Source organism: Lates calcarifer, linkage group LG6 (assembly GCF_001640805.2).
Source record: "Lates calcarifer isolate ASB-BC8 linkage group LG6, TLL_Latcal_v3, whole genome shotgun sequence".
Taxonomy (NCBI): Eukaryota; Metazoa; Chordata; class Actinopteri; family Centropomidae; genus Lates; species Lates calcarifer.
The window spans coordinates 25,855,012-25,880,118 of NC_066838.1; the positions used below are offsets into that span (position 1 = coordinate 25,855,012).

At 41.3% G+C, this 25,107-nt stretch overlaps 2 protein-coding genes across 12 annotated transcripts in view; one reads left to right on the forward strand and one right to left on the reverse strand.

The window, feature by feature from the left end:
* Positions 1–6,374: 6,374 nt before the first annotated feature.
* Positions 6,375–19,868, reverse strand: commd7 (COMM domain containing 7). Of its 7 annotated transcripts, none has more exons than XM_051071471.1 (9): positions 19,686–19,868; positions 10,612–10,665; positions 10,309–10,411; positions 9,559–9,615; positions 9,364–9,401; positions 9,001–9,091; positions 7,918–7,967; positions 7,733–7,781; positions 6,375–6,666 (listed from the first exon to the last, which is right to left on the reverse strand). In XM_051071471.1, the coding sequence occupies exons 1-9, from the start codon at positions 19,764–19,766 to the stop codon at positions 6,590–6,592; spliced, it is 600 nt and encodes a 199-aa protein (XP_050927428.1). In that variant the 5' UTR covers positions 19,767–19,868; the 3' UTR covers positions 6,375–6,589. The 7 variants fall into 7 exon arrangements, with proteins under 7 accessions (XP_050927428.1, XP_050927426.1, XP_050927429.1 ...); XM_051071469.1 differs by lacking the exon at positions 10,612–10,665 and adding an exon at positions 18,473–18,526; XM_051071472.1 differs by lacking the exons at positions 10,309–10,411; positions 10,612–10,665 and adding exons at positions 18,176–18,278; positions 18,473–18,526.
* The window catches only part of dnmt3bb.1 (DNA (cytosine-5-)-methyltransferase 3 beta, duplicate b.1), a 39,912-nt gene continuing 27,924 nt past the window's right edge, over positions 13,120–25,107 (forward strand). Inside the window, exon 1 of one of the 5 annotated variants that reach the window (XM_051071466.1) lies at positions 13,120–13,679. In XM_051071466.1, coding sequence (XP_050927423.1) covers positions 13,678–13,679 — 2 coding nt within the window. In that variant the 5' untranslated portion in view covers positions 13,120–13,677. Of the gene's footprint in view, positions 13,680–14,274; positions 14,499–20,981; positions 21,540–22,128; positions 22,360–25,107 lie in introns of those variants that run through there. The other 4 variants (XM_051071467.1, XM_018661481.2, XM_018661480.2 and 1 more) reach the window with 4 other exon arrangements.

Sequence of the window (25,107 nt, forward strand, 5' to 3'; positions counted from 1 at the left end):
ATTTGTGTGTGGCCATGAGCCCTGTCATCTGCTCTTCTGCACTAACATGCCAGAGTGTATTTCAGTACTAAGAGGAATTTACCAGCATCTACATATTCTCTTTCAGCCCACACCTCACCCGGTCACTCACAGTCAGTGAAGTAACAGCATTCAGCTGCACTAAACAGATTTTTGGTGAAAATAACGGTAGAAACTGTTTTGTTTATATCCAGTTAAAGAGCCCGGTTCCAAACTTCCAGTGCACATTCCTTCAGCTTCTCATACACAGGCAGTGAACCTTCTCCATGGTTTTGCAGTGTGATGCTGATGAAGATAAGAATCTTGTTCTTCTAGGTTACAGCTGTGGGAAAGAGACGTTTAGGTACACAGATAATAAAAGCATTTATATCCATCCTGATATAGGTGGACTGGTGAAATACAAGCAGTGTGTGAAGCAAAGGGGAACATGGAGATACAGGTAACCAGTACAGGGTTATACAAAGGGCACATAAAACAGTCCCACATATCTTCATCACACACACTGTCACAAGTGGATAAGACCAGAGAGCAAAGGTCACACTTGAATTACAAAGTTTCCCTCATGACTGAGTCAAATTCAGGTCGGGAGACATCTAAACATCTAAGTCATTCTGCAGTTAAGTTGGTTAAGAAGTGATAGTTTTTTAGACATCTAGGTTACATATTCCATTTATTTCAACGTTTACTTCCAGTATTTGTCAATGTGAAGTAGGTCACAACGACAAACCCCAAACTTTTCAAACTAAATTGAACTTTTAGCAGCTTAAACCTACTTCTATACATCTTTTAATATACAAGTCCCCAAGTCAATACTAACTGGAGAAACATGGAGAAAGACTTCTCGAATTAAGTTGTATTCGTTTAAATATTGAGTTAAAGATTAAGGAGGACACTATATGAAATATTAAACTATGTGCTCTATAGCATAGTAAAGGTATAACTGCTACTACCACAGCCAGTCTCAGCATCTGCCCTCCACCTTAACAATGCCAGAGGAGTCAAAGATGGACAAGCTGACCTGCAGAGGTTGCATCCTGATGAGTCAATCTCTCCTCACAGGTGTTGCCAGGGTCTGGTGAGGCATGGAGAGGAAGGAGGTGGCAGCTGACTTCATGATAGGACGTCCAACCTCAGCACGGAGGACAGAGACCACGGATAGATGTGGATGGATAAATAATCCTGGTGTTTTAAAGCTGCTTTTAAGGGATACAACTCTGTTACTTATGCAAATACTACTACTACTGCTTGTGCTTAACTACTCCATCTTGTTAAACATGCCTAGACACAAGCCTCTATTTACCATGAGACAAAAAATTTGACCTTTGACCTCTGAAGCTTCACCTTCCATCTCTGGGTTTTGTTTTTCTGCACCTGGAGCAGACACACAAGCATCATCATCTTTAGGAAAAACCTTAAGAAGAGCCACCCACCACTGCCTCTCTCTCTCTCTCTCTCTGTCTCAGGTGCAAAAATAACATGTTACAGAAGCTGTGCTGATGACAGGAACGCCTTTAGGATACAGGCAACAACCTGTATGACTGCACATCCCTGCTGCGCTCAGCTTGGGGGCATGGTGAAGCTACAGAAAATCTTTAACACTAGAAAGCTGTCAAACCTGAACATTATGGCAAATGTGACTTTAACCACATACACACACACACACTCAGACGCATACACACAAGAACATACTCGTATCGTTTGACAGCTGTGAGCTATTGGAGTTAGTTCCCATAAACTTCCTCTTCCCTCTGAAGGTCCAACGGTAAAACACACACACACACACACACATCTCAGGCCATCTCTTCAATCTCTTCTTAACAGACTTTTTCCACAGAAACCCTGTGGTTATTCCCCACTGGGAAAACACACACACAGCAATCCATATGGACGTTAAAAAACATACATACAGCCAGGTTGGAAGTGGGGGATAAACTTCTTATTTTAAAATGATTACCTGTCACATGTCATTTTAGATTACGTTGACTACATCTCAAATGACAACACAGAGAGATTTCTGCAGATTTACACTCAGCAGAAATACAGAAACCTTCCAGCTGTATATTGCTGTTTTTTATTCCTATCTTTATATATTTATTTTGGCATGGTGACAAGAGAGCTGAGAGCTGAGATAAAAAGACTGAGAGTATCAAGGTTGCCTGGATGTCTGCGTGAGTTATAGCGTGCCACTCTGAAGCAGAATCACTGTAGGATGGCTGAAAGCCACGTGCAAATTATTGTATTACTGAGATGTAACTTATATAACATCCACCTTGGGTCACAAACTGTCAGAAAGACAAATATAGGCTGTGGTCTTTTAAGGATAAAGCTGATGTCATTATTGATAGATTTCTTCAGGAGACTAAAACCAACTAAAACTAAATTACTTTATCCCAAAACAAGTCCAGTCTTATTCAAAAACTTTTACAACCATCAACTAATCTAAGTGACCAAGGTGTTGTATGAAGGAACATGTCACCCATTTTGTGGTTTGAGGTAGAATTGCTGCCCATTAAATGACTCTGGTGCTGTGTTTGTCTCTAGCACACCAGAGGAAGAAGAAAAAGACAAGAAGAGCAGCTCTTCCATTTGTAGAACAACCTTGTATTTTTCAAGGAAATCATAACTGCACATGTTGTTTTGTTCTGGTTTCTGCTTCACTTTTTCAGACGAGTACAACCTGTCTTTTATGAGCTGCTCTGCACTGGAGCAGCCAGGAGTTCCTTATCTTGCTCAAGGACACAGTAAAAGCTTTTAAACAAAACAGCATTACTGATCCCACATGGGGAAATTCACTTCAGGGTACAGTCGTCAACAACATTAACACAATCATTCAGAACGACCAGCATACAGCCGAGGTCAACAGGTCGACTTGCATTACCATGCTACTGGCTTGGCTGTACGCAGCAGGTCCCATTCATTCATTATATTATATACAGCTTATCCACACAGGCGGCCTGTGGCAGTCCATCGCACGGCCAACACATATAGACAAACAACCATTCACACTCAACATGCAACATGCAGCAACATGCATGTTCTTCCTCACATGACAAGAAGGAGAGACAGCATAGAGAGATAAGGAATATGAGGAGGAGAAGGAGGAGGGTAGAAGCCAACCTAGGGGAGAAAATGAAAGCCAGAACAGGTTTGTACAGCTGGAGAGCCAAAATTTATCTAGCTGAGTAATATTTTTGCTGAAGTCATGGAGGGACACGCAAATGATCTACATATTTCCCTCGTTTGGTAATGTTCTCCTGCAGCTACACACAGGAGTGGCAGAGGATGGAAATCCAAATAGGGAAAATGGACAGTGGACGGGTGAAGATTTACAACCAGGAGAGGTAAAAAGGTGAAGATGACGCCTGGGTATGAAACAAGCAGACACGCTATAGAATAATGCGAAAGCCTTGAGGCTTAGAATTATCCCAGATCTCTGTCCTATGATTCAGGAAATATGGTCACAGTCTTTCCTTCTGTTCCTGAGTTATGGCGTTGAATAATGGCCAGCGATGCATTATGATGTCACAGTGACCTTGACCTTTGACCTTTACCACCAAATTCTAATCACTTCATCCTTAAGTCCAAGTGAACATTTATGGCAGATTTAAAGAAATTCCTTACAGGTGTTCCTGAGATATTGCATTCACAAGATCAATGGACAACACTAAAACATAATGCTGATGCCAAAAAAAGGAAAGCTCGTTTTTAAAGATGTAAATTCTCATTCACAAAGCAAAAAGTCTTAAGTGGCAAATCTAAAAGGGGCACAGTTGAAGAAAGGCAACATTAAATGTGCTTGTTAAATGTAGGACCACAAAACATCCCGAAGTTTAGATGATACTAGTCTCAGTGTTATATGGGACTGTGGTGTTTACCATAAGTTGGGTTCGACTGCGGGCAGATGACAGGAAGATAAGATAATTTTGTGTTAATTAACGGCCGGATGAGGAAATGGGAGACCATGTTTTCCATATGTTCGAGCTGCAATGGAAAAAAACACATGGACATCGGCAGTGAGTAAACAGTTTGCTTGTTTTGGTTTTGCACAGAGAATTTGACCCTAATGGAAAGAGACAAAGGCTGTTCAGTTTTTATTTATCTTATTTATCTTCTGTAAACTTTTTTAAAGGTGTTCTGATGTATGGGTTTGCATAAAAACAACACTCTGCAGCGTCAGTCAGTTCATTGTTACAGGGAAAACTGTTAAACACAGAGGCAGAGGGGAGGTTAAGATCAGGGGAAGATGTGAGAGGAGCGAGTCAACAATGAAGCAGAAAGATTAAGAACAAAATAAAAAGTCAGTTTATATCAATAAACAAACAGTAGTTTTGAGATTGCAGCAGCTAACAGGTACAGCCTGTTAGTTGTTGATGATAAGGTTGCAGATAAACTGCTGTTAAGAGCTTGTTCAGACTGGGTCCAAGACTGCCACAGAGTCAGTATCAGTGTTGGACATGGAAGTTTAAAGTAGTATTTTTCACTGAGGATGTGCTTGTCAGGGTGGAAGGAAGGAAGGTAGGAAGGAAGGAAGGAAGGATGTGTTATATACAGAGCTGGTTGTAAAGGTTTTATATGGCAGGATGTTTAACTAGATACAAGATTTCCTGAGGGGGAGAACTGTTGTTGGTGGAATGAAGCCTGGTGTTACTGACACTGATAATGGTACAGCACAAGGAAGGAGTCATAAGTCTCATCTTGCTCATGATTATGAAAAATTACATGTTTGAGGAAATAGAGTGGGTTGGAACCGACAGAAACATCACTGACTCATAACACAAAACGGAGATGTGCAGCTTTGGGCTGTTAGAAGAAAACTGTATGTTGGTATCTACTGAGAGGGAGGCAGCTCCACAACACATATGAGATTTTTCTGGTTCCTTCATAGTAAAAACTGATGGTGAACATGCTAAATGTTATACCTGCCTCAGCTACTTCACATTAAGATGTTAGCACTTAAATACAGCCTCATTCTATCATTTCTTAAAGGGACGTGTCTGGGCGTTAAACAAATTGTGTTTGTCCTAAAAATAAGAACCACGCCATGGTTTTGTGTCTGTGAAATGGAAAGGAAGCAGCACCGCCAAAAATTGTGCGTTTGGTCTCAGGCAGTATGTCCAGTATGTATTTTAAATGTGTGGTCACTTTGGAGGCTGGAGCAGGATACACCCTGGACAGATCGCCAGTACATCACACATCACATTCACACCTACGGGCAATTTAGAGTCACCAGTTAACCTGCATGTCTTTGGGCTGTGGGAGGAAGCTGGAGTACCTGGAGAGAACCCCCGCAGGTCCAGAAGAACATGTAACAGAAGAACCTCCAAATTCTAATCAGTTCATCCTTGAGTCCATGTGAATGTCTGTGCTAAATCTGAAGGGATTTCCTCGAGGCGTTCCTGAGATACCACATTCATAAGCCACGGCTGTCGCCACATTTACACAGAGCAGCTAGGCTCCCCAGAGGATGAACCCCTTCTATTTTGACGCTTTGTTGTAGTGCCAACATTTACATTCATTCAACTGCCAGAAGCTTTCGTTCAAAGTGACAAATACAGATGAGATGCAATCAAAGCAGATGAAGGAGAAGCCTCGAAGAATAAAAACCGATATCTTGTGATCTAGTTGGCAGAGTGCCACAAAATTTGCTGAGCACATTCCTGACAGTCAGTCAGGCAGTCAGACAGAGCACTGTTGGAAACACTTAACTCTTATAGACATGTGGAGAATATCCCAAAGCGCCAACAATCTCAGGTAAGTGCTGAACTAATTACCGTACATTATAAAAGAGTAGAAATGAGGAATGGAGAGGACGAGTAGACACACGTACAACAGAAGCCGCTCACCCATCTGAAATCTGCCTCAGGGTTCATATGTATCAGTGTTTTATTTATCGCTATCAAGGTTTTCATCAAACCCTTTTTTGGTCGACCTTTCATCTATTATAACTGCTAATTAACATTTTGTTGTATCAATTAACTTGCTCTGCGGTGGAAACATACGTTCACATACGCAGGTTCATTCCTGCGTATGTGAACGCCTCTGGATTTTCTATGTGTAAATATTCTTCCTGTTCAAATCAATTCATCACATTATCATTCGAGCAACAGGACTGAGCTTGATTAAACAAGTCTGGGTGAGTGGGTGGTTGGATTAACTTTCTCTCCTCATTTGACAGCTTTTGTTTTTTATTTAAATGCCAAAAATTCTCAACAGGTTTCATTTAAGTTTCATCTTTGAGTATGAATGAAATGCCAGCTTTCATTCACATCTCTGTTTGCAGACAAACACTTCCTTTGCTAACGCCAGAGGAAAACATTCAACGACTCCCATGTGAATCAAAGCTGGAAAAAACAGTGTCAGTGTTTTCTTCTTATTTATTTTATTAGTAGATTTGTGTATAAATGTTTGTTTTTGTGTTTAGTTTCAGTCATTTGAGGGCTGGCAGTGCCACACACACACACACACACACACACACATAAAATGATGCAATACATACCACACACTGTCCTGCAGCTAGAGCCTAACGTGAACACACATACTCTCTTACATTCACACACACACACACACACACTCAGCTGAAACACTCCATGCTGGCCTTGGCTCTCTCCATCTCGTGTAGGAAGTTGTAAAACTGAGGGAGCGTCAACTCTGGAAGAGACGAGGAAAGAAAACAGGAAACAGTTAAAACAGACTGAGATGAACTAAGCTCTTCTCTGCTGCAACAGAAGATAAATGATGAGCTTAAATCAAAGCCTTTCATGTGGTGGGACCGTCTATGGTCAATGTGTAAAACTGCTGTTGATGGAGAGGAGCTGCAGCCTGCTCGAGTGCTCACACACACACACACAGTATTTTACAGCAGAGTTCCTAATAAAGCCGTTCTCATTGATATGTTTTTCTGTTTCTGTTGTCAGTCAACAGAACAAGTGTGAAACAGTGGCCACATATTAACCAGCAGTCACTTCCAAGCTTCTTAATGAGAATATACAGAGGGAAAGCCAGACTGGTTTTCTGGCGACTCTCTTCTTCAGAAAGTAGCTATGGTTTGTCCAAACAGTCGGCCAGTCAGTCATGGATGTTAGCGTTTCTAAGACTGGCTTTGCTATTGTGATACAGCCAAACAAGTATGTTCTATTGCCAGATGCTAAGAGCTAATTTTGCACTCTGATACAACACAGAGATTTCTGATTAGATTTTTTTTATGTGGATAACTTTTGTGATTCCTGCAGTTTCAAGCACAAAAACATCACCTCAGCTCTCTCACAGTAACGCTGCGCGGAAACCCGTCCACTCGCCTGTGACGTGACTTTGCTACTTTTATCTGAAAACTTTTCCAAAAGGAGAAACAGGAGTGGCAGCAGTGTGAAAGTAAATTACAGTCTCCATCTCAGGCTGGATTTTCTCTCCACTGATTCTAAAAGCTGTGCATTCCAGCTGATCACAAATATCTGTCTGTGAAGCAAAGCTTTAGCAGCTATGGTGAGTGATTTACCTCACTCAGTAAAAGTACAGACTAAAAGCACTTGCAGTTGATGCATGTACTGAATTTCTTCATTCAATATAATTATACTTCATTATATTATCATTATTAATCCTACTGCTACACCCAAATTGATCTGACAGCTTGAGATCCAGTGAAGCAGAATTGCTTGTCTTCATGTCATCGAGGTTACAGATACAACAAATGGCACGAACATCAAACAAACTCACTCACCCATGTAAACGTTCTCAGTGGAATTCCCCTTTCTGACCACCAGCTTCAACTGCAGGAGGACAAAGTTAGTGTTCAACAAAACTGAACAAAGAGACATGTAACTGTGTAACTGTGAACTGTGAGTGTGTGTGTGTGTGTGTGTGTAGGCAGCTGAATGCAGGGTTTACTGTACAGAGCTTTCATACCTGCAGGAAGACGTTTCCCACTTTCTGAATCTCACTGGTGCCGACAGTCACTGTGGGGGTCAGAAAACACATCATGACACAAACTGAGCACTGCAATTACAAACATTACAAACAAGAACACGTTTCTGTTTTTAGAGGTATAGAGTTATATTCCAACAATAGAAGTATCACTTATTGGTCCTCTGTTAGACACCGTCTGAATCTCCATCCTCCAGCAGTCCTGACCTCCGCCCTGTCCCTCTCTCTCTCTGTGCTCATGTTGTCCTCAGCTGCTCTTCCTGAGGTTCCTTCCATTTTTTTTCCTTTAAGGTTTTTTTTTGTGGAGAGGTTTTTCTTTGAGGGTCTGAGGACAGAGGGTGCCGTGTGCTGTACAGACTGTACGAGCACCTTGAGGGAAATGTGTGACCTGGCATTACCCAGCTCAATGCAACAGCTAACATCCAGAAACCAACATGTTCAGCTCCTCAATTTTGTGAACAGGCCACAAAGAAATATGCAAAAACTTAAAGGACCTAGATACTTATCATGCACTTTATGGGCATTCAGCATTGTATGAGATGGTCCATATGAATACAGGCAGTGGCCACATCGGCTCTTAGTCTAGTCATGTCTCCACAGATGCCCGACTGGATACAGCTGACTCACTGGCAACATGCAGAGACACAGTCTCTTTGTCTGGCTGGAGGTTTTGCATTTCAATACAGCAGAGTGCAGCACATACAGGCACTCCCTGTCCACTCCCCTCATCAGCTTAAGCACACTGTGTTTTAATATGAAGATCAGCTCAACAAAAGCTTGACATGATGCTAATGACTCTCCTGCTTGGTGTATTAGCATTTCTATCAGCCGTGAGTCTTAAGAAGTCATTAGGTTGTATGAATAAACGATGAGACCTGTTAGAGACCCATCATCGGAGACTGAGCCCTCAACAAAGCAGATCAGACCAGAGACTCTAATCCATGAATATGCACTGTAACTCTGAGAGGACAGAGAGCTGCAGTCCTCCTGGTGTGTACAGAAATAAACTTACAGTCAACCCATAATTTCAAAAGCTAAATGTGATGTGGTTTTGGTTCGTCTTACCTCCAAACTTCCACTCCATGTCCACCAGCTGGTTGACCATGAGAGTCTGTCCCACAGCGAGTCTGGACAGTGCTGCATAGTGCTCCCCCCACTGCAAAACATGATTTAGAGAAATGTCAGAAAGATTCCCTTGCTTATAAAATGATTTCTGGTGTGATAAGAAAGTATTTTTTTAACTTCAAAAGCACAAAAAGAATTTTTTATGTACATGTTCATCATCAGATTGCAGAAGATGAACAACAGGGGATTTATTTCCCCAAAAATTATCGACTGGATTTTGTTTTCAATTAGAGATAAATTTATGACAGTAGACATCTCCGAACCTAAAATTAAAAGTGATAATATGAATTTATGGAGCGGTACCTGCTGTGCAAAGTGAGCCGCCTTTTCCTCATTTAGTCCTGAGGAAACAACAGGTGAAGCAGGTTTGGTTTCAGGTATAAAATGTTTCAGATAAAGAGTAAAAATACCGTGGGAATTCATTTTTTACACGACACAGCGTCATGAGAGAACAGTATCCAGCAGCTATACTTAACCCTTTCAGATTCGGATCTGTACCTAAGGTCAAAAGGTCGTCTTTGATCTGCTCTGCTGTCAGGTTTTTCTTCAGGGCTCCTGAGGAGAAAACAGAAGAATCGCTGTCAATGAGACAGAAACGTTTCCTGTAGCTGCAGCCTCTGTGTCACTTCACAGCTGAACTTTTCACGAGTGTCAAGTTTTGAGCATCGTGGGAATTTTCAAAACGAGTGTGAACTGAGTATGTATGTTCTCTGCCTCCTCTCTTTTCCTCTCTCAGCCTAACCGGTCGAGGCAGACGACGCCTGCTTCTGCTCACGGTTTCTTCCTGTTAAAAGGAAGGTTTTCCTCGTCACAGTCACTTGTGCTTACTGTTGAGTCTAAGTACATGATATTGTAAAGTGTACTGTCTAGACCTTAGGATTTGGTGCGGGTTACGGTTAGGGTTCTAAATAAAACTGACTTGTCTTGACTTGCTCAGATATACATCTATACAGTAAACTGCCTGACAAAGAGGGCGAGTAAGTATCAGCTAGGAAGCAAATCAGCGTATTTCCCATAGTTCCTAACTACTCCCATGATGCGTTTGAGGACAGAGTTTGGTTGGTTTCCTGGTCAAGGACAAGAGTTTATTCAAGGTAATGTAGGAAGTCACTGCCTGAGGTATAAGACAGGCCAGAGGAGGACGGCAGCGAACATTATCTGAAGCTAACATCTGGGAAAAACTGGATTTCTTATGTTTGTCTCACAGAAGAAAGTGTTCAGCAGATGGATGTGTGTGTTTTCTCCCACCCTGCGGCACCAGGAGGACGCTCTTCATCAGGTTCCTCAGAGGACCGGCGCTCATCCCATGTTCCCCTGCGAACTCAGTGAGGTGCTGCATGAACCTCTCCGTCTGCAAACACACACACACACACACACACACACACACACACACAAATCCATGCATTCATTTGCACACACACACAAAAGGACAGGGAATGTTTTGCCTCGGTTCAGTTATCAAGGCTGAATCCAAAGTCCTATTAACATCAAAATTGTGTGTGTGTGTATGTGTGTGTGTGTGTGTGTGTGTGTGTGTGTGTACATGCTCACCTCTTTAGGCTCCAGAAGAAACTGGCACAGAATTTCAATCAGACGATGAAATTGCTGCAGAAAATGAAAAGAAGAAAAAGAAGAAGGTTGTGGTTAACGTCTCGACAATGTTCAGCTGCAAGAAAAAAATCCCTTCATTCTCTTCATATCAAGAAACGCAGAGTTTTACCGACAGTGTGTTGATCAATTACAGGATTTTTTTTACAAATGTTTTTTGTTGTGTGGTCTTGTTGATAGTTCCTGATGTTACTTCATGAAATACTTAACGAGCAGAGCATTGTCACTCATCTCTCCTTCACAGTTCTCGCTTCAAGACTATAAGTAAAGCTGAGTGTTGTCTAATGCACATCTGTTAGGTAGATTCATTCCTGGGAATTTAAGCCAGCAACGACTTTAAATTCTGAAGTTGATTTTAAGGGAAATATACAGTAAATTAAAGTCACTCTTTTTTACAGGATACTTCTGCTCCTGTGACTCAGATCAGAGGGTTTGTAAATAAATAAATACGACACCTGCAGCAAACAGACATTACCTATAACTGTATGAGCACAGACAGGCACCTGGACACACAGGGACTGACCAACGTGACCATTTGCAGTCATTTTGTCTCTCAACTTTCAAACTTTTGCGTCTCTTTGTGGTTGATTTGTATCTCTTACTAGCTGACATGTGTCTCGGTGTCCTTTTTCCTCTCTTTATAGTCGTTCTGCGTTTCTTTCTGGTCATGTTGTGTCTCTTTGGAGATGCTCTGTGTCTCTCAGAGGAAGACTTTAAGTGATTGTTTTGTGGTCATCTTTAATCACAGACTCTGGACCAGGGACCCTCTAAGACCTTGGACCCCAGGTTCTGCGTCAGTTAGGCCTGTTCAGTAATCCATTCTGCATATTAGTAGCTTTACTTTATACTTTGAGTAAACTTTAGAGTGTCTAACTTTTACTCGAGTACTTCTACCGTGTGGGACTGTTACTGTTACTTCAATAAAAGACCTGAGTACTTTTCCACTGACACACAGTCTGCTGTCACATGATTCACACGCGCCGTTACTACCACCTGCTGTGTTCACTGACCGCTCTGAATAAACGAGTTATCCCGATAACTGGTCTATAAAACCAAACATATGTTACAGTTACAGTTAAACCTCAGACACCAGCTGAGCTCAGAACAGTTTCAGAATAAAACACTGAAATCCTCCGGTAAAAGCGGCTGAATTTACCTGCTCGTTGAATTTGTTGAGGTTCTGGAAGTCGGTGCTGACTGAGTCCGGTAAAACATCTTTGGTGAAGTGAAGCTGCATGTTTTTAATTTTTAAATCTGCAGAGTTTCACTGAAAAACCGTCAGAAGCTGCTCTGCTCTGTTTTGGACTCTAGTTCCGGGTTATTAAGTGCGCATGCGCAAGCAATACCGCCTCTGTCTTTCCCCTGAAGGCAGAACTCAAAATATTTAATCATAAAAATGAGGTTTAAACGGCAAAAAGCGACTGAAACTGGTAGATAAGAATTTAAGATATTTTTTTACTCAAAGTGTTTCCCGGAATTATGAAAATCTGCTGCAGGATAAACATGTATATAACGTTTAATTCTAAACAATAACATAGTTATTATATAATTACAAAACAACATGGATTTTCTAATGAAAAGTGGAGAGCAAGGAAGTCACAGTACTGTAACAATTCTGAGGTACTTGAACTCCACTTTATACTTTTACTCTGTGTCTCAGAGAGTACTGATCAGTGGTGGAAAGTAACTGAGTACATTTACTCAGGTACTGGATTTGAGAACAATTCAAAGGGAAATATTGTAATTTTAATTCACTACATTTATCTGACAGCCTGAGTTATTTCCTACACCTACTTAGATCTTTGCATATTACACATGAGACGAGTTTATATAATATAATGCTTTGTTATAGATCAAACCATCCAGCAGCAGCTCTGCAGAAATCAGCTCTCAGTCAATTAACCAAACTGAAACTGAATGAAAATAATCATTAGCTGTAGTCAGATATCAAATAATTTAAAATCAGCTTCTCCTCAGTTACAACAGTAAAAATGCTCCTTACACATTAACTCATGAGTAATAATACGTCAGTGTAGATGTACTTTATCAGGTATCTACAAAGTACTAAATACTTTGTAGTAGTTTTCATCCAGTGACAGAATCTATTAGGTACATTTTCTCTGTTAATGTTGAAGTAGTTGTTCTTTATCTGAGTGATTCCATTTGTCCCACAGTGATTAAAGTAACTAAATAAAGTGCCTGAAATTGTGTTTAAGTGCAGTGAGTGAGTAGATCTACTCAGTTACTTTCCACCACGGAGCTATCTTTGTCCTCCTGAATAACGTGCAGCCTATAAAATATTAAAAAACACAGTGAGTGTAACTGAGTCAGCTCGGTGGAGTTTCTCAGCAGTGTTCGTCTCCCCGGGGGGAAAAGGGAAAGTCTCTCTGTCTGATTTTCCAATGAAATATGATAAGGTGAGGTTGACTAAGAGTAAGAGAAGAAGGGAGAGAGAGGTGAGAGTTATTGGTGGTGGAGGGGGGGTTAAAGTGAAAAGTAGTTCCTGCTCACATATTTACATTTTTAACCCCGGGGGGCAGAAAATGGGAGTTAACATTCTCACCTGAGGAAGCCGCGATCACCCAGAGCGACCAATCTCCTCTGACTTCACCTCTGCAGGTCGACTACACAAGGGCTGAGCCACCAGAGGAGCACACACACACACACACACACACAGAGAGAGAGAGAGAGAGAGAGAGAGAGAGAGAGAGAGAGAGAGAGAGAGAGAGAGAGAGAGAGAGAGCCTGGCACACACACGGAGAGAGAGAGAGAGTTGCACGGCGGTGATCTGCAGCAGCATGCTTCGACAGAGTGAACAACTCCTGCGAGAGGAATAGACGGACTCCTGCTCTCTGCTCAAGTTCAAGGCTCATTTTCTTTTTCTGTAAAAAACAAAAAAACAAAACAAACTCTTTTAAATACAACTTCCACTGATCTGACTCTACAGCGGACAGCACCTCTTCCTCCACATATTTTCCTGCCGTGGATGAGCGAGAAGCGTGGATTGTTATGTAAGTTTCTCACCGGCGAGGGCGTTTTTTTTTCTTTATTTCTTTTTTAGAACTTCACTTTCTCTCACCATCACTTCTTTCTTTATCGCATTTGATTCGCTTTTGCTGCCGCTGTCTTCTCCTCCTGTTATTTCACGGTGCACTTGCACAACCGCCGTTAACAGGTCGGTTGTCGTGCTGTTGCCCATGTGCACGGTGAAGTGAACCGAGCTGCAGACAGATGTTGGTGAACCTGATGAGGAGGCAGTGTTCATCTGATACAAGCAGCTCCACCGACAGTCATCAGTAAACTGATGGAGTGGACGGTTACAGTTAGTTCACGCTGGTTTAAAAGCGCCTCTGACTGATTCTTAAAAGGATGTGAAAGGAATTTTGCGCATCTGTCGTGCACAGTTGGTGCAACAGTGCGCCTCTTTCACTAAATGCAAACTCTAAGGTGACTTCTTTGACTTAATGGCACTTTTATCTCCTGTTATATTGTAGTTTGTGTCTCTGTGAGGAGTCAAACTTGTGCTCACTCTGACTTGAAGCAGCGGCGCTAAAAAAAAAAAAAAGTGAATTACCAGTGATTTTACGCGGCGCCTCGGTGCTGCTGCAGGGTTCACTGTGCTCTGATGTTGAACTGAATGAGGTGTTGGGATTGCACGACAGGATTTCTTCACCTTTGTTTTTTTGCTGAGGTGGTTTCCTGGTTGTGAACGCGCTCCGGTGTTTGAACATGTAATTCTGACGGTGGGGGTTTATCGGCTGAACTTCCCTGTAGGATTGTTACCTTCATGTCAGCGGGTGATTAATAATCGAGCTGTTGTTGTTTGACAGGTAGGAACAAATATAATAACTGCAGACTAACAGCCAACAGTGAGACTGAGCTGTGCTGGAGTGATTAGAGAGAAGCCATGCGGTAGAAAATGAAGGGGAGGAGTCATTTGGGAGTGAGTTCATTTCAGGGGGAATATTGACATAATTCAGGTGGTTGAGTAACTTATGCTTTCAGGAAAAGCACAAACACATAATTCAAATTTATTTCAAAATATCTTTCAAATACTGAACCAAAACCAAACCGTGTCTTCATGTGTGTCTGTGCTTGTGTCTCTTATTTGGTCAAACTAAACTGACTGAATGTGGTAAGACTATGGCTGCAGTTAATGTTTATTTCATTGTCGATTAATCCAAAAATATTTTCACCATTGATTGTTTAGTATAGTGAATAATACCAAAAACTATTTGTTGGAAACTAAAGTGATGTGTTCAGGTGACCAAAACCAAAAGATATTCAGATATTCTTCCTATTGTAACTGAAATGATGAATCAGTTGACAATGAATTCTCTGTCAATCAGAGAGTTGGTTAAATTCATGATTTCTGCTGATCGCTTTGATCTGTGTTGGCAGTGCTGCAGAGACCAGGTGCACCGCATGTTTTTACATATTTTAAACCTTACCCTTCCTGACTCAGTAATGTTTCTGGTAAGTTTTTGATTGTTAGTTTAATTAAATCCTGAGGGAATCGCATCTATCAGGGTCTGACAGCGAGCCAGTGTGTAAGTGGATTTAACTGGAACAGCTTCTCTTTATGAGATAAATGAGTCACACTGTTGTTTTAATGAGATGTTGACAGTTACTGAAGTGCCAGCCACATTCGCCAGCATTCCTCTGTGAGAGCGCCGGCACACTGGCACAGCCAAGAGTCTCTGTGGGATCACACCTCACCATGTCACTCATACAGACCTGATACTGCTGCGGTGACGTGGTGAACTGGTTCTGATGGGAATATGACTGAGGTCAGAGAAGGTCAGACGTCTCCGCTCATGTCCCGTGAAGCAGGTTGTACTTGTATATTTCACATGGGAATTTCAGTGTTACAGCAGCCAAGTCACTTAAATAACAACAATAAAATGTATTAAACAAATTATATGCTATAACTTAACTAGAAGAGTAGATTCTTCATTAACTGCAAAGAAAACCCTGAAGTAAACACTTTATTTTGTTTTTATTTACATGATTTCTGACTGATTTCCTAATATTTTCCAACAGGGCTGTGTAGTTTGTTGTTAATTCTTGGAAAACCAGACACAGTTTTTAGTTATTTTCCAATGAATTAAGTCAAATTAGTCCCATATGATAAATCATCACCAGCATTAATTAGGGTCATCAGTGTATATGTGTGATTAATTTGAGCTGATTTGAGGTCTCTCTCGTCTTAAACACACTGAGATTAAACTCATAAATTCTGTGTGGTGTAAATGAGACAAACTTTTTATTCACTGACCAAAAGTGACAGAAAAACAGAAAAACAGCATCTCTCGGCAACAGTTCCTCACTGATTTGTGTAAAAACAAGTGACTCCATTGTTAAATCTCTCCAGGTGAGTCAGTGGTTTCTGACTTTTATTTGTTTTAACCATGAAAAACTAAAACACTTGGTCAGTGTACGGTAGTATGAGCTGTAAATCAGATGCATCACACGTTTAAATAAACGAAGGGCCGCACCACCTGGTTTCAATGAATTCAGCTTGAGCAGTAAGTTAAGATTAATGATTTTATGTCACTATTTCTCTCCTTGTTGTTTTTGTTGGGAGGTGAAGAGTTGAAGCGTGTCATGTCTGGAGCAGGTAGGGACCTAGATACTTATCATGCACTTTATGGGCATTCAGCATTGTATGAGATGGACCATATGAATACAGGCAGTGGCCACATCGGCTCTTAGTCTAGTCATGTCTCCACAGATGCCCGACTGGATACAGCTGACTCACTGGCAACATGCAGAGACACAGTCTCTTTGTCTGGCTGGAGGTTTTGCATTTCAATACAGCAGAGTGCAGCACATACAGGCACTCCCTGTCCACTCCCCTCATCAGCTTAAGCACACTGTGTTTTAATATGAAGATCAGCTCAACAAAAGCTTGACATGATGCTAATGACTCTCCTGCTTGGTGTATTAGCATTTCTATCAGCCGTGAGTCTTAAGAAGTCATTAGGTTGTATGAATAAACGATGAGACCTGTTAGAGACCCATCATCGGAGACTGAGCCCTCAACAAAGCAGATCAGACCAGAGACTCTAATCCATGAATATGCACTGTAACTCTGAGAGGACAGAGAGCTGCAGTCCTCCTGGTGTGTACAGAAATAAACTTACAGTCAACCCATAATTTCAAAAGCTAAATGTGATGTGGTTTTGGTTCGTCTTACCTCCAAACTTCCACTCCATGTCCACCAGCTGGTTGACCATGAGAGTCTGTCCCACAGCGAGTCTGGACAGTGCTGCATAGTGCTCCCCCCACTGCAAAACATGATTTAGAGAAATGTCAGAAAGATTCCCTTGCTTATAAAATGATTTCTGGTGTGATAAGAAAGTATTTTTTTAACTTCAAAAGCACAAAAAGAATTTTTTATGTACATGTTCATCATCAGATTGCAGAAGATGAACAACAGGGGATTTATTTCCCCAAAAATTATCGACTGGATTTTGTTTTCAATTAGAGATAAATTTATGACAGTAGACATCTCCGAACCTAAAATTAAAAGTGATAATATGAATTTATGGAGCGGTACCTGCTGTGCAAAGTGAGCCGCCTTTTCCTCATTTAGTCCTGAGGAAACAACAGGTGAAGCAGGTTTGGTTTCAGGTATAAAATGTTTCAGATAAAGAGTAAAAATACCGTGGGAATTCATTTTTTACACGACACAGCGACATGAGAGAACAGTATCCAGCAGCTATACTTAACCCTTTCAGATTCGGATCTGTACCTAAGGTCAAAAGGTCGTCTTTGATCTGCTCTGCTGTCAGGTTTTTCTTCAGGGCTCCTGAGGAGAAAACAGAAGAATCGCTGTCAATGAGACAGAAACGTTTCCTGTAGCTGCAGCCTCTGTGTCACTTCACAGCTGAACTTTTCACGAGTGTCAAGTTTTGAGCATCGTGGGAATTTTCAAAACGAGTGTGAACTGAGTATGTATGTTCTCTGCCTCCTCTCTTTTCCTCTCTCAGCCTAACCGGTCGAGGCAGACGACGCCTGCTTCTGCTCACGGTTTCTTCCTGTTAAAAGGAAGGTTTTCCTCGTCACAGTCACTTGTGCTTACTGTTGAGTCTAAGTACATGATATTGTAAAGTGTACTGTCTAGACCTTAGGATTTGGTGCGGGTTACGGTTAGGGTTCTAAATAAAACTGACTTGTCTTGACTTGCTCAGATATACATCTATACAGTAAACTGCCTGACAAAGAGGGCGAGTAAGTATCAGCTAGGAAGCAAATCAGCGTATTTCCCATAGTTCCTAACTACTCCCATGATGCGTTTGAGGACAGAGTTTGGTTGGTTTCCTGGTCAAGGACAAGAGTTTATTCAAGGTAATGTAGGAAGTCACTGCCTGAGGTATAAGACAGGCCAGAGGAGGACGGCAGCGAACATTATCTGAAGCTAACATCTGGGAAAAACTGGATTTCTTATGTTTGTCTCACAGAAGAAAGTGTTCAGCAGATGGATGTGTGTGTTTTCTCCCACCCTGCGGCACCAGGAGGACGCTCTTCATCAGGTTCCTCAGAGGACCGGCGCTCATCCCATGTTCCCCTGCGAACTCAGTGAGGTGCTGCATGAACCTCTCCGTCTGCAAACACACACACACACACACACACACACACACACAAATCCATGCATTCATTTGCACACACACACAAAAGGACAGGGAATGTTTTGCCTCGGTTCAGTTATCAAGGCTGAATCCAAAGTCCTATTAACATCAAAATTGTGTGTGTGTGTATGTGTGTGTGTGTGTGTGTGTGTGTGTGTGTACATGCTCACCTCTTTAGGCTCCAGAAGAAACTGGCACAGAATTTCAATCAGACGATGAAATTGCTGCAGAAAATGAAAAGAAGAAAAAGAAGAAGGTTGTGGTTAACGTCTCGACAATGTTCAGCTGCAAGAAAAAAATCCCTTCATTCTCTTCATATCAAGAAACGCAGAGTTTTACCGACAGTGTGTTGATCAATTACAGGATTTTTTTTACAAATGTTTTTTGTTGTGTGGTCTTGTTGATAGTTCCTGATGTTACTTCATGAAATACTTAACGAGCAGAGCATTGTCACTCATCTCTCCTTCACAGTTCTCGCTTCAAGACTATAAGTAAAGCTGAGTGTTGTCTAATGCACATCTGTTAGGTAGATTCATTCCTGGGAATTTAAGCCAGCAACGACTTTAAATTCTGAAGTTGATTTTAAGGGAAATATACAGTAAATTAAAGTCACTCTTTTTTACAGGATACTTCTGCTCCTGTGACTCAGATCAGAGGGTTTGTAAATAAATAAATACGACACCTGCAGCAAACAGACATTACCTATAACTGTATGAGCACAGACAGGCACCTGGACACACAGGGACTGACCAACGTGACCATTTGCAGTCATTTTGTCTCTCAACTTTCAAACTTTTGCGTCTCTTTGTGGTTGATTTGTATCTCTTACTAGCTGACATGTGTCTCGGTGTCCTTTTTCCTCTCTTTATAGTCGTTCTGCGTTTCTTTCTGGTCATGTTGTGTCTCTTTGGAGATGCTCTGTGTCTCTCAGAGGAAGACTTTAAGTGATTGTTTTGTGGTCATCTTTAATCACAGACTCTGGACCAGGGACCCTCTAAGACCTTGGACCCCAGGTTCTGCGTCAGTTAGGCCTGTTCAGTAATCCATTCTGCATATTAGTAGCTTTACTTTATACTTTGAGTAAACTTTAGAGTGTCTAACTTTTACTCGAGTACTTCTACCGTGTGGGACTGTTACTGTTACTTCAATAAAAGACCTGAGTACTTTTCCACTGACACACAGTCTGCTGTCACATGATTCACACGCGCCGTTACTACCACCTGCTGTGTTCACTGACCGCTCTGAATAAACGAGTTATCCCGATAACTGGTCTATAAAACCAAACATATGTTACAGTTACAGTTAAACCTCAGACACCAGCTGAGCTCAGAACAGTTTCAGAATAAAACACTGAAATCCTCCGGTAAAAGCGGCTGAATTTACCTGCTCGTTGAATTTGTTGAGGTTCTGGAAGTCGGTGCTGACTGAGTCCGGTAAAACATCTTTGGTGAAGTGAAGCTGCATGTTTTTAATTTTTAAATCTGCAGAGTTTCACTGAAAAACCGTCAGAAGCTGCTCTGCTCTGTTTTGGACTCTAGTTCCGGGTTATTAAGTGCGCATGCGCAAGCAATACCGCCTCTGTCTTTCCCCTGAAGGCAGAACTCAAAATATTTAATCATAAAAATGAGGTTTAAACGGCAAAAAGCGACTGAAACTGGTAGATAAGAATTTAAGATATTTTTTTACTCAAAGTGTTTCCCGGAATTATGAAAATCTGCTGCAGGATAAACATGTATATAACGTTTAATTCTAAACAATAACATAGTTATTATATAATTACAAAACAACATGGATTTTCTAATGAAAAGTGGAGAGCAAGGAAGTCACAGTACTGTAACAATTCTGAGGTACTTGAACTCCACTTTATACTTTTACTCTGTGTCTCAGAGAGTACTGATCAGTGGTGGAAAGTAACTGAGTACATTTACTCAGGTACTGGATTTGAGAACAATTCAAAGGGAAATATTGTAATTTTAATTCACTACATTTATCTGACAGCCTGAGTTATTTCCTACACCTACTTAGATCTTTGCATATTACACATGAGACGAGTTTATATAATATAATGCTTTGTTATAGATCAAACCATCCAGCAGCAGCTCTGCAGAAATCAGCTCTCAGTCAATTAACCAAACTGAAACTGAATGAAAATAATCATTAGCTGTAGTCAGATATCAAATAATTTAAAATCAGCTTCTCCTCAGTTACAACAGTAAAAATGCTCCTTACACATTAACTCATGAGTAATAATACGTCAGTGTAGATGTACTTTATCAGGTATCTACAAAGTACTAAATACTTTGTAGTAGTTTTCATCCAGTGACAGAATCTATTAGGTACATTTTCTCTGTTAATGTTGAAGTAGTTGTTCTTTATCTGAGTGATTCCATTTGTCCCACAGTGATTAAAGTAACTAAATAAAGTGCCTGAAATTGTGTTTAAGTGCAGTGAGTGAGTAGATCTACTCAGTTACTTTCCACCACGGAGCTATCTTTGTCCTCCTGAATAACGTGCAGCCTATAAAATATTAAAAAAACACAGTGAGTGTAACTGAGTCAGCTCGGTGGAGTTTCTCAGCAGTGTTCGTCTCCCCGGGGGGAAAAGGGAAAGTCTCTCTGTCTGATTTTCCAATGAAATATGATAAGGTGAGGTTGACTAAGAGTAAGAGAAGAAGGGAGAGAGAGGTGAGAGTTATTGGTGGTGGAGGGGGGGTTAAAGTGAAAAGTAGTTCCTGCTCACATATTTACATTTTTAACCCCGGGGGGCAGAAAATGGGAGTTAACATTCTCACCTGAGGAAGCCGCGATCACCCAGAGCGACCAATCTCCTCTGACTTCACCTCTGCAGGTCGACTACACAAGGGCTGAGCCACCAGAGGAGCACACACACACACACACACACACAGAGAGAGAGAGAGAGAGAGAGAGAGAGAGAGAGAGAGAGAGAGAGAGAGAGAGAGAGAGAGAGAGCCTGGCACACACACGGAGAGAGAGAGAGAGTTGCACGGCGGTGATCTGCAGCAGCATGCTTCGACAGAGTGAACAACTCCTGCGAGAGGAATAGACGGACTCCTGCTCTCTGCTCAAGTTCAAGGCTCATTTTCTTTTTCTGTAAAAAACAAAAAAACAAAACAAACTCTTTTAAATACAACTTCCACTGATCTGACTCTACAGCGGACAGCACCTCTTCCTCCACATATTTTCCTGCCGTGGATGAGCGAGAAGCGTGGATTGTTATGTAAGTTTCTCACCGGCGAGGGCGTTTTTTTTTCTTTATTTCTTTTTTAGAACTTCACTTTCTCTCACCATCACTTCTTTCTTTATCGCATTTGATTCGCTTTTGCTGCCGCTGTCTTCTCCTCCTGTTATTTCACGGTGCACTTGCACAACCGCCGTTAACAGGTCGGTTGTCGTGCTGTTGCCCATGTGCACGGTGAAGTGAACCGAGCTGCAGACAGATGTTGGTGAACCTGATGAGGAGGCAGTGTTCATCTGATACAAGCAGCTCCACCGACAGTCATCAGTAAACTGATGGAGTGGACGGTTACAGTTAGTTCACGCTGGTTTAAAAGCGCCTCTGACTGATTCTTAAAAGGATGTGAAAGGAATTTTGCGCATCTGTCGTGCACAGTTGGTGCAACAGTGCGCCTCTTTCACTAAATGCAAACTCTAAGGTGACTTCTTTGACTTAATGGCACTTTTATCTCCTGTTATATTGTAGTTTGTGTCTCTGTGAGGAGTCAAACTTGTGCTCACTCTGACTTGAAGCAGCGGCGCTAAAAAAAAAAAAAAAGTGAATTACCAGTGATTTTACGCGGCGCCTCGGTGCTGCTGCAGGGTTCACTGTGCTCTGATGTTGAACTGAATGAGGTGTTGGGATTGCACGACAGGATTTCTTCACCTTTGTTTTTTTGCTGAGGTGGTTTCCTGGTTGTGAACGCGCTCCGGTGTTTGAACATGTAATTCTGACGGTGGGGGTTTATCGGCTGAACTTCCCTGTAGGATTGTTACCTTCATGTCAGCGGGTGATTAATAATCGAGCTGTTGTTGTTTGACAGGTAGGAACAAATATAATAACTGCAGACTAACAGCCAACAGTGAGACTGAGCTGTGCTGGAGTGATTAGAGAGAAGCCATGCGGTAGAAAATGAAGGGGAGGAGTCATTTGGGAGTGAGTTCATTTCAGGGGGAATATTGACATAATTCAGGTGGTTGAGTAACTTATGCTTTCAGGAAAAGCACAAACACATAATTCAAATTTATTTCAAAATATCTTTCAAATACTGAACCAAAACCAAACCGTGTCTTCATGTGTGTCTGTGCTTGTGTCTCTTATTTGGTCAAACTAAACTGACTGAATGTGGTAAGACTATGGCTGCAGTTAATGTTTATTTCATTGTCGATTAATCCAAAAATATTTTCACCATTGATTGTTTAGTATAGTGAATAATACCAAAAACTATTTGTTGGAAACTAAAGTGATGTGTTCAGGTGACCAAAACCAAAAGATATTCAGATATTCTTCCTATTGTAACTGAAATGATGAATCAGTTGACAATGAATTCTCTGTCAATCAGAGAGTTGGTTAAATTCATGATTTCTGCTGATCGCTTTGATCTGTGTTGGCAGTGCTGCAGAGACCAGGTGCACCGCATGTTTTTACATATTTTAAACCTTACCCTTCCTGACTCAGTAATGTTTCTGGTAAGTTTTTGATTGTTAGTTTAATTAAATCCTGAGGGAATCGCATCTATCAGGGTCTGACAGCGAGCCAGTGTGTAAGTGGATTTAACTGGAACAGCTTCTCTTTATGAGATAAATGAGTCACACTGTTGTTTTAATGAGATGTTGACAGTTACTGAAGTGCCAGCCACATTCGCCAGCATTCCTCTGTGAGAGCGCCGGCACACTGGCACAGCCAAGAGTCTCTGTGGGATCACACCTCACCATGTCACTCATACAGACCTGATACTGCTGCGGTGACGTGGTGAACTGGTTCTGATGGGAATATGACTGAGGTCAGAGAAGGTCAGACGTCTCCGCTCATGTCCCGTGAAGCAGGTTGTACTTGTATATTTCACATGGGAATTTCAGTGTTACAGCAGCCAAGTCACTTAAATAACAACAATAAAATGTATTAAACAAATTATATGCTATAACTTAACTAGAAGAGTAGATTCTTCATTAACTGCAAAGAAAACCCTGAAGTAAACACTTTATTTTGTTTTTATTTACATGATTTCTGACTGATTTCCTAATATTTTCCAACAGGGCTGTGTAGTTTGTTGTTAATTCTTGGAAAACCAGACACAGTTTTTAGTTATTTTCCAATGAATTAAGTCAAATTAGTCCCATATGATAAATCATCACCAGCATTAATTAGGGTCATCAGTGTATATGTGTGATTAATTTGAGCTGATTTGAGGTCTCTCTCGTCTTAAACACACTGAGATTAAACTCATAAATTCTGTGTGGTGTAAATGAGACAAACTTTTTATTCACTGACCAAAAGTGACAGAAAAACAGAAAAACAGCATCTCTCTGGCAACAGTTCCTCACTGATTTGTGTAAAAACAAGTGACTCCATTGTTAAATCTCTCCAGGTGAGTCAGTGGTTTCTGACTTTTATTTGTTTTAACCATGAAAAACTAAAACACTTGGTCAGTGTACGGTAGTATGAGCTGTAAATCAGATGCATCACACACGTTTAAATAAACGAAGGGCCGCACCACCTGGTTTCAATGAATTCAGCTTGAGCAGTAAGTTAAGATTAATGATTTTATGTCACTATTTCTCTCCTTGTTGTTTTTGTTGGGAGGTGAAGAGTTGAAGCGTGTCATGTCTGGAGCAGGTAGAAGGTTCAGGAAGTTTTAGAAAAAGGATAAAGTCCATTTCCCTCGGGGCCGTGATTAACTGAAAACCCTCTGTCAACAGAGCGTCTGGCACCTGGAGCGACACCCGGCTTACGCATTTATAGCTGGACTTAATTCACACTGTAATCTTCTAATTACTCATTGTCATGATCATTTTGGGAAGTTTTCAAGAACTTGAGATTTTTGACTGTTGTTGAGCCGCCTGCTGTCTGCACACGTTTTCACTTTTCACAAAGCATCCAGAGTTTTATTGTCGAGCATCAGGAGAAAGTTCAGTCAGCTCTGCAGCCTTGTACAGAGGAAGAATAAGCTAACCAGTAGTATAAACAGAGGCGTGATGACGTGCTGCTGACAGAACTGTAATCGATTGTTCCTCATCGCTGACATCTCAGTCTTGTTTTAAGATGACTTGTGTGTCTTAAATGTGAATCCATCCTTTAACGTATCTTGCTGGTGTAGGCCCAGTATCTGCTGTGGTTTTACCTTCATGGTTGAATTTATGGGACAGATGAGTTAAACAGAGCACATGCAGTTCAACTCTGTGAGTATTTATGCAGAAAGTTTGAAGTGAAAAACCTTTGTGGTGAAAAACCTTTGTAGTATTTCTGTTTCGGGTAATTGGAAAATTCTTCACTGTCTGATTGACTCTCCTGAAAGCTCCTCTGAAAGCTCACCTGTATTGATCCACCCAGGTGGAGTCATTTGTGTGTGAGGTGAAAAACTGATGTGGATCAGTCACGCCATGGGTCGGCACCAGCACTGATACTGATCGATGCACACTTCTGACCGTGTCTGTCTCTGTCGTACTCTGTGAATCATTCGTCTCTTCTTGCCTCACTGATGCTACAGTTCATACGACTTGAGAGCGAAGCTCTTTGTAAAGTTGCTTTGGATATATCAGGTCACATGGTCGTCATTATCTCTGACAGTGTT

What these genes read in the sequence shown, in the direction of transcription:
- commd7 (XM_051071471.1), bottom strand. Translation starts at nt 19,766, where the DNA reads ATGCAGCTTCACTTCACCAAAGATGTTTTACCGGACTCAGTCAGCACC. An exon ending in AGACGACCTTTTGACCTTAG is followed by an intron (nt 9,402 to 9,558) that starts GTACAGATCCGA and finishes TTGTTTCCTCAG; the next exon opens with GACTAAATGAGGAAAAGGCG. An exon ending in CATGGAGTGGAAGTTTGGAG is followed by an intron (nt 7,968 to 9,000) that starts GTAAGACGAACC and finishes TGACCCCCACAG; the next exon opens with TGACTGTCGGCACCAGTGAG.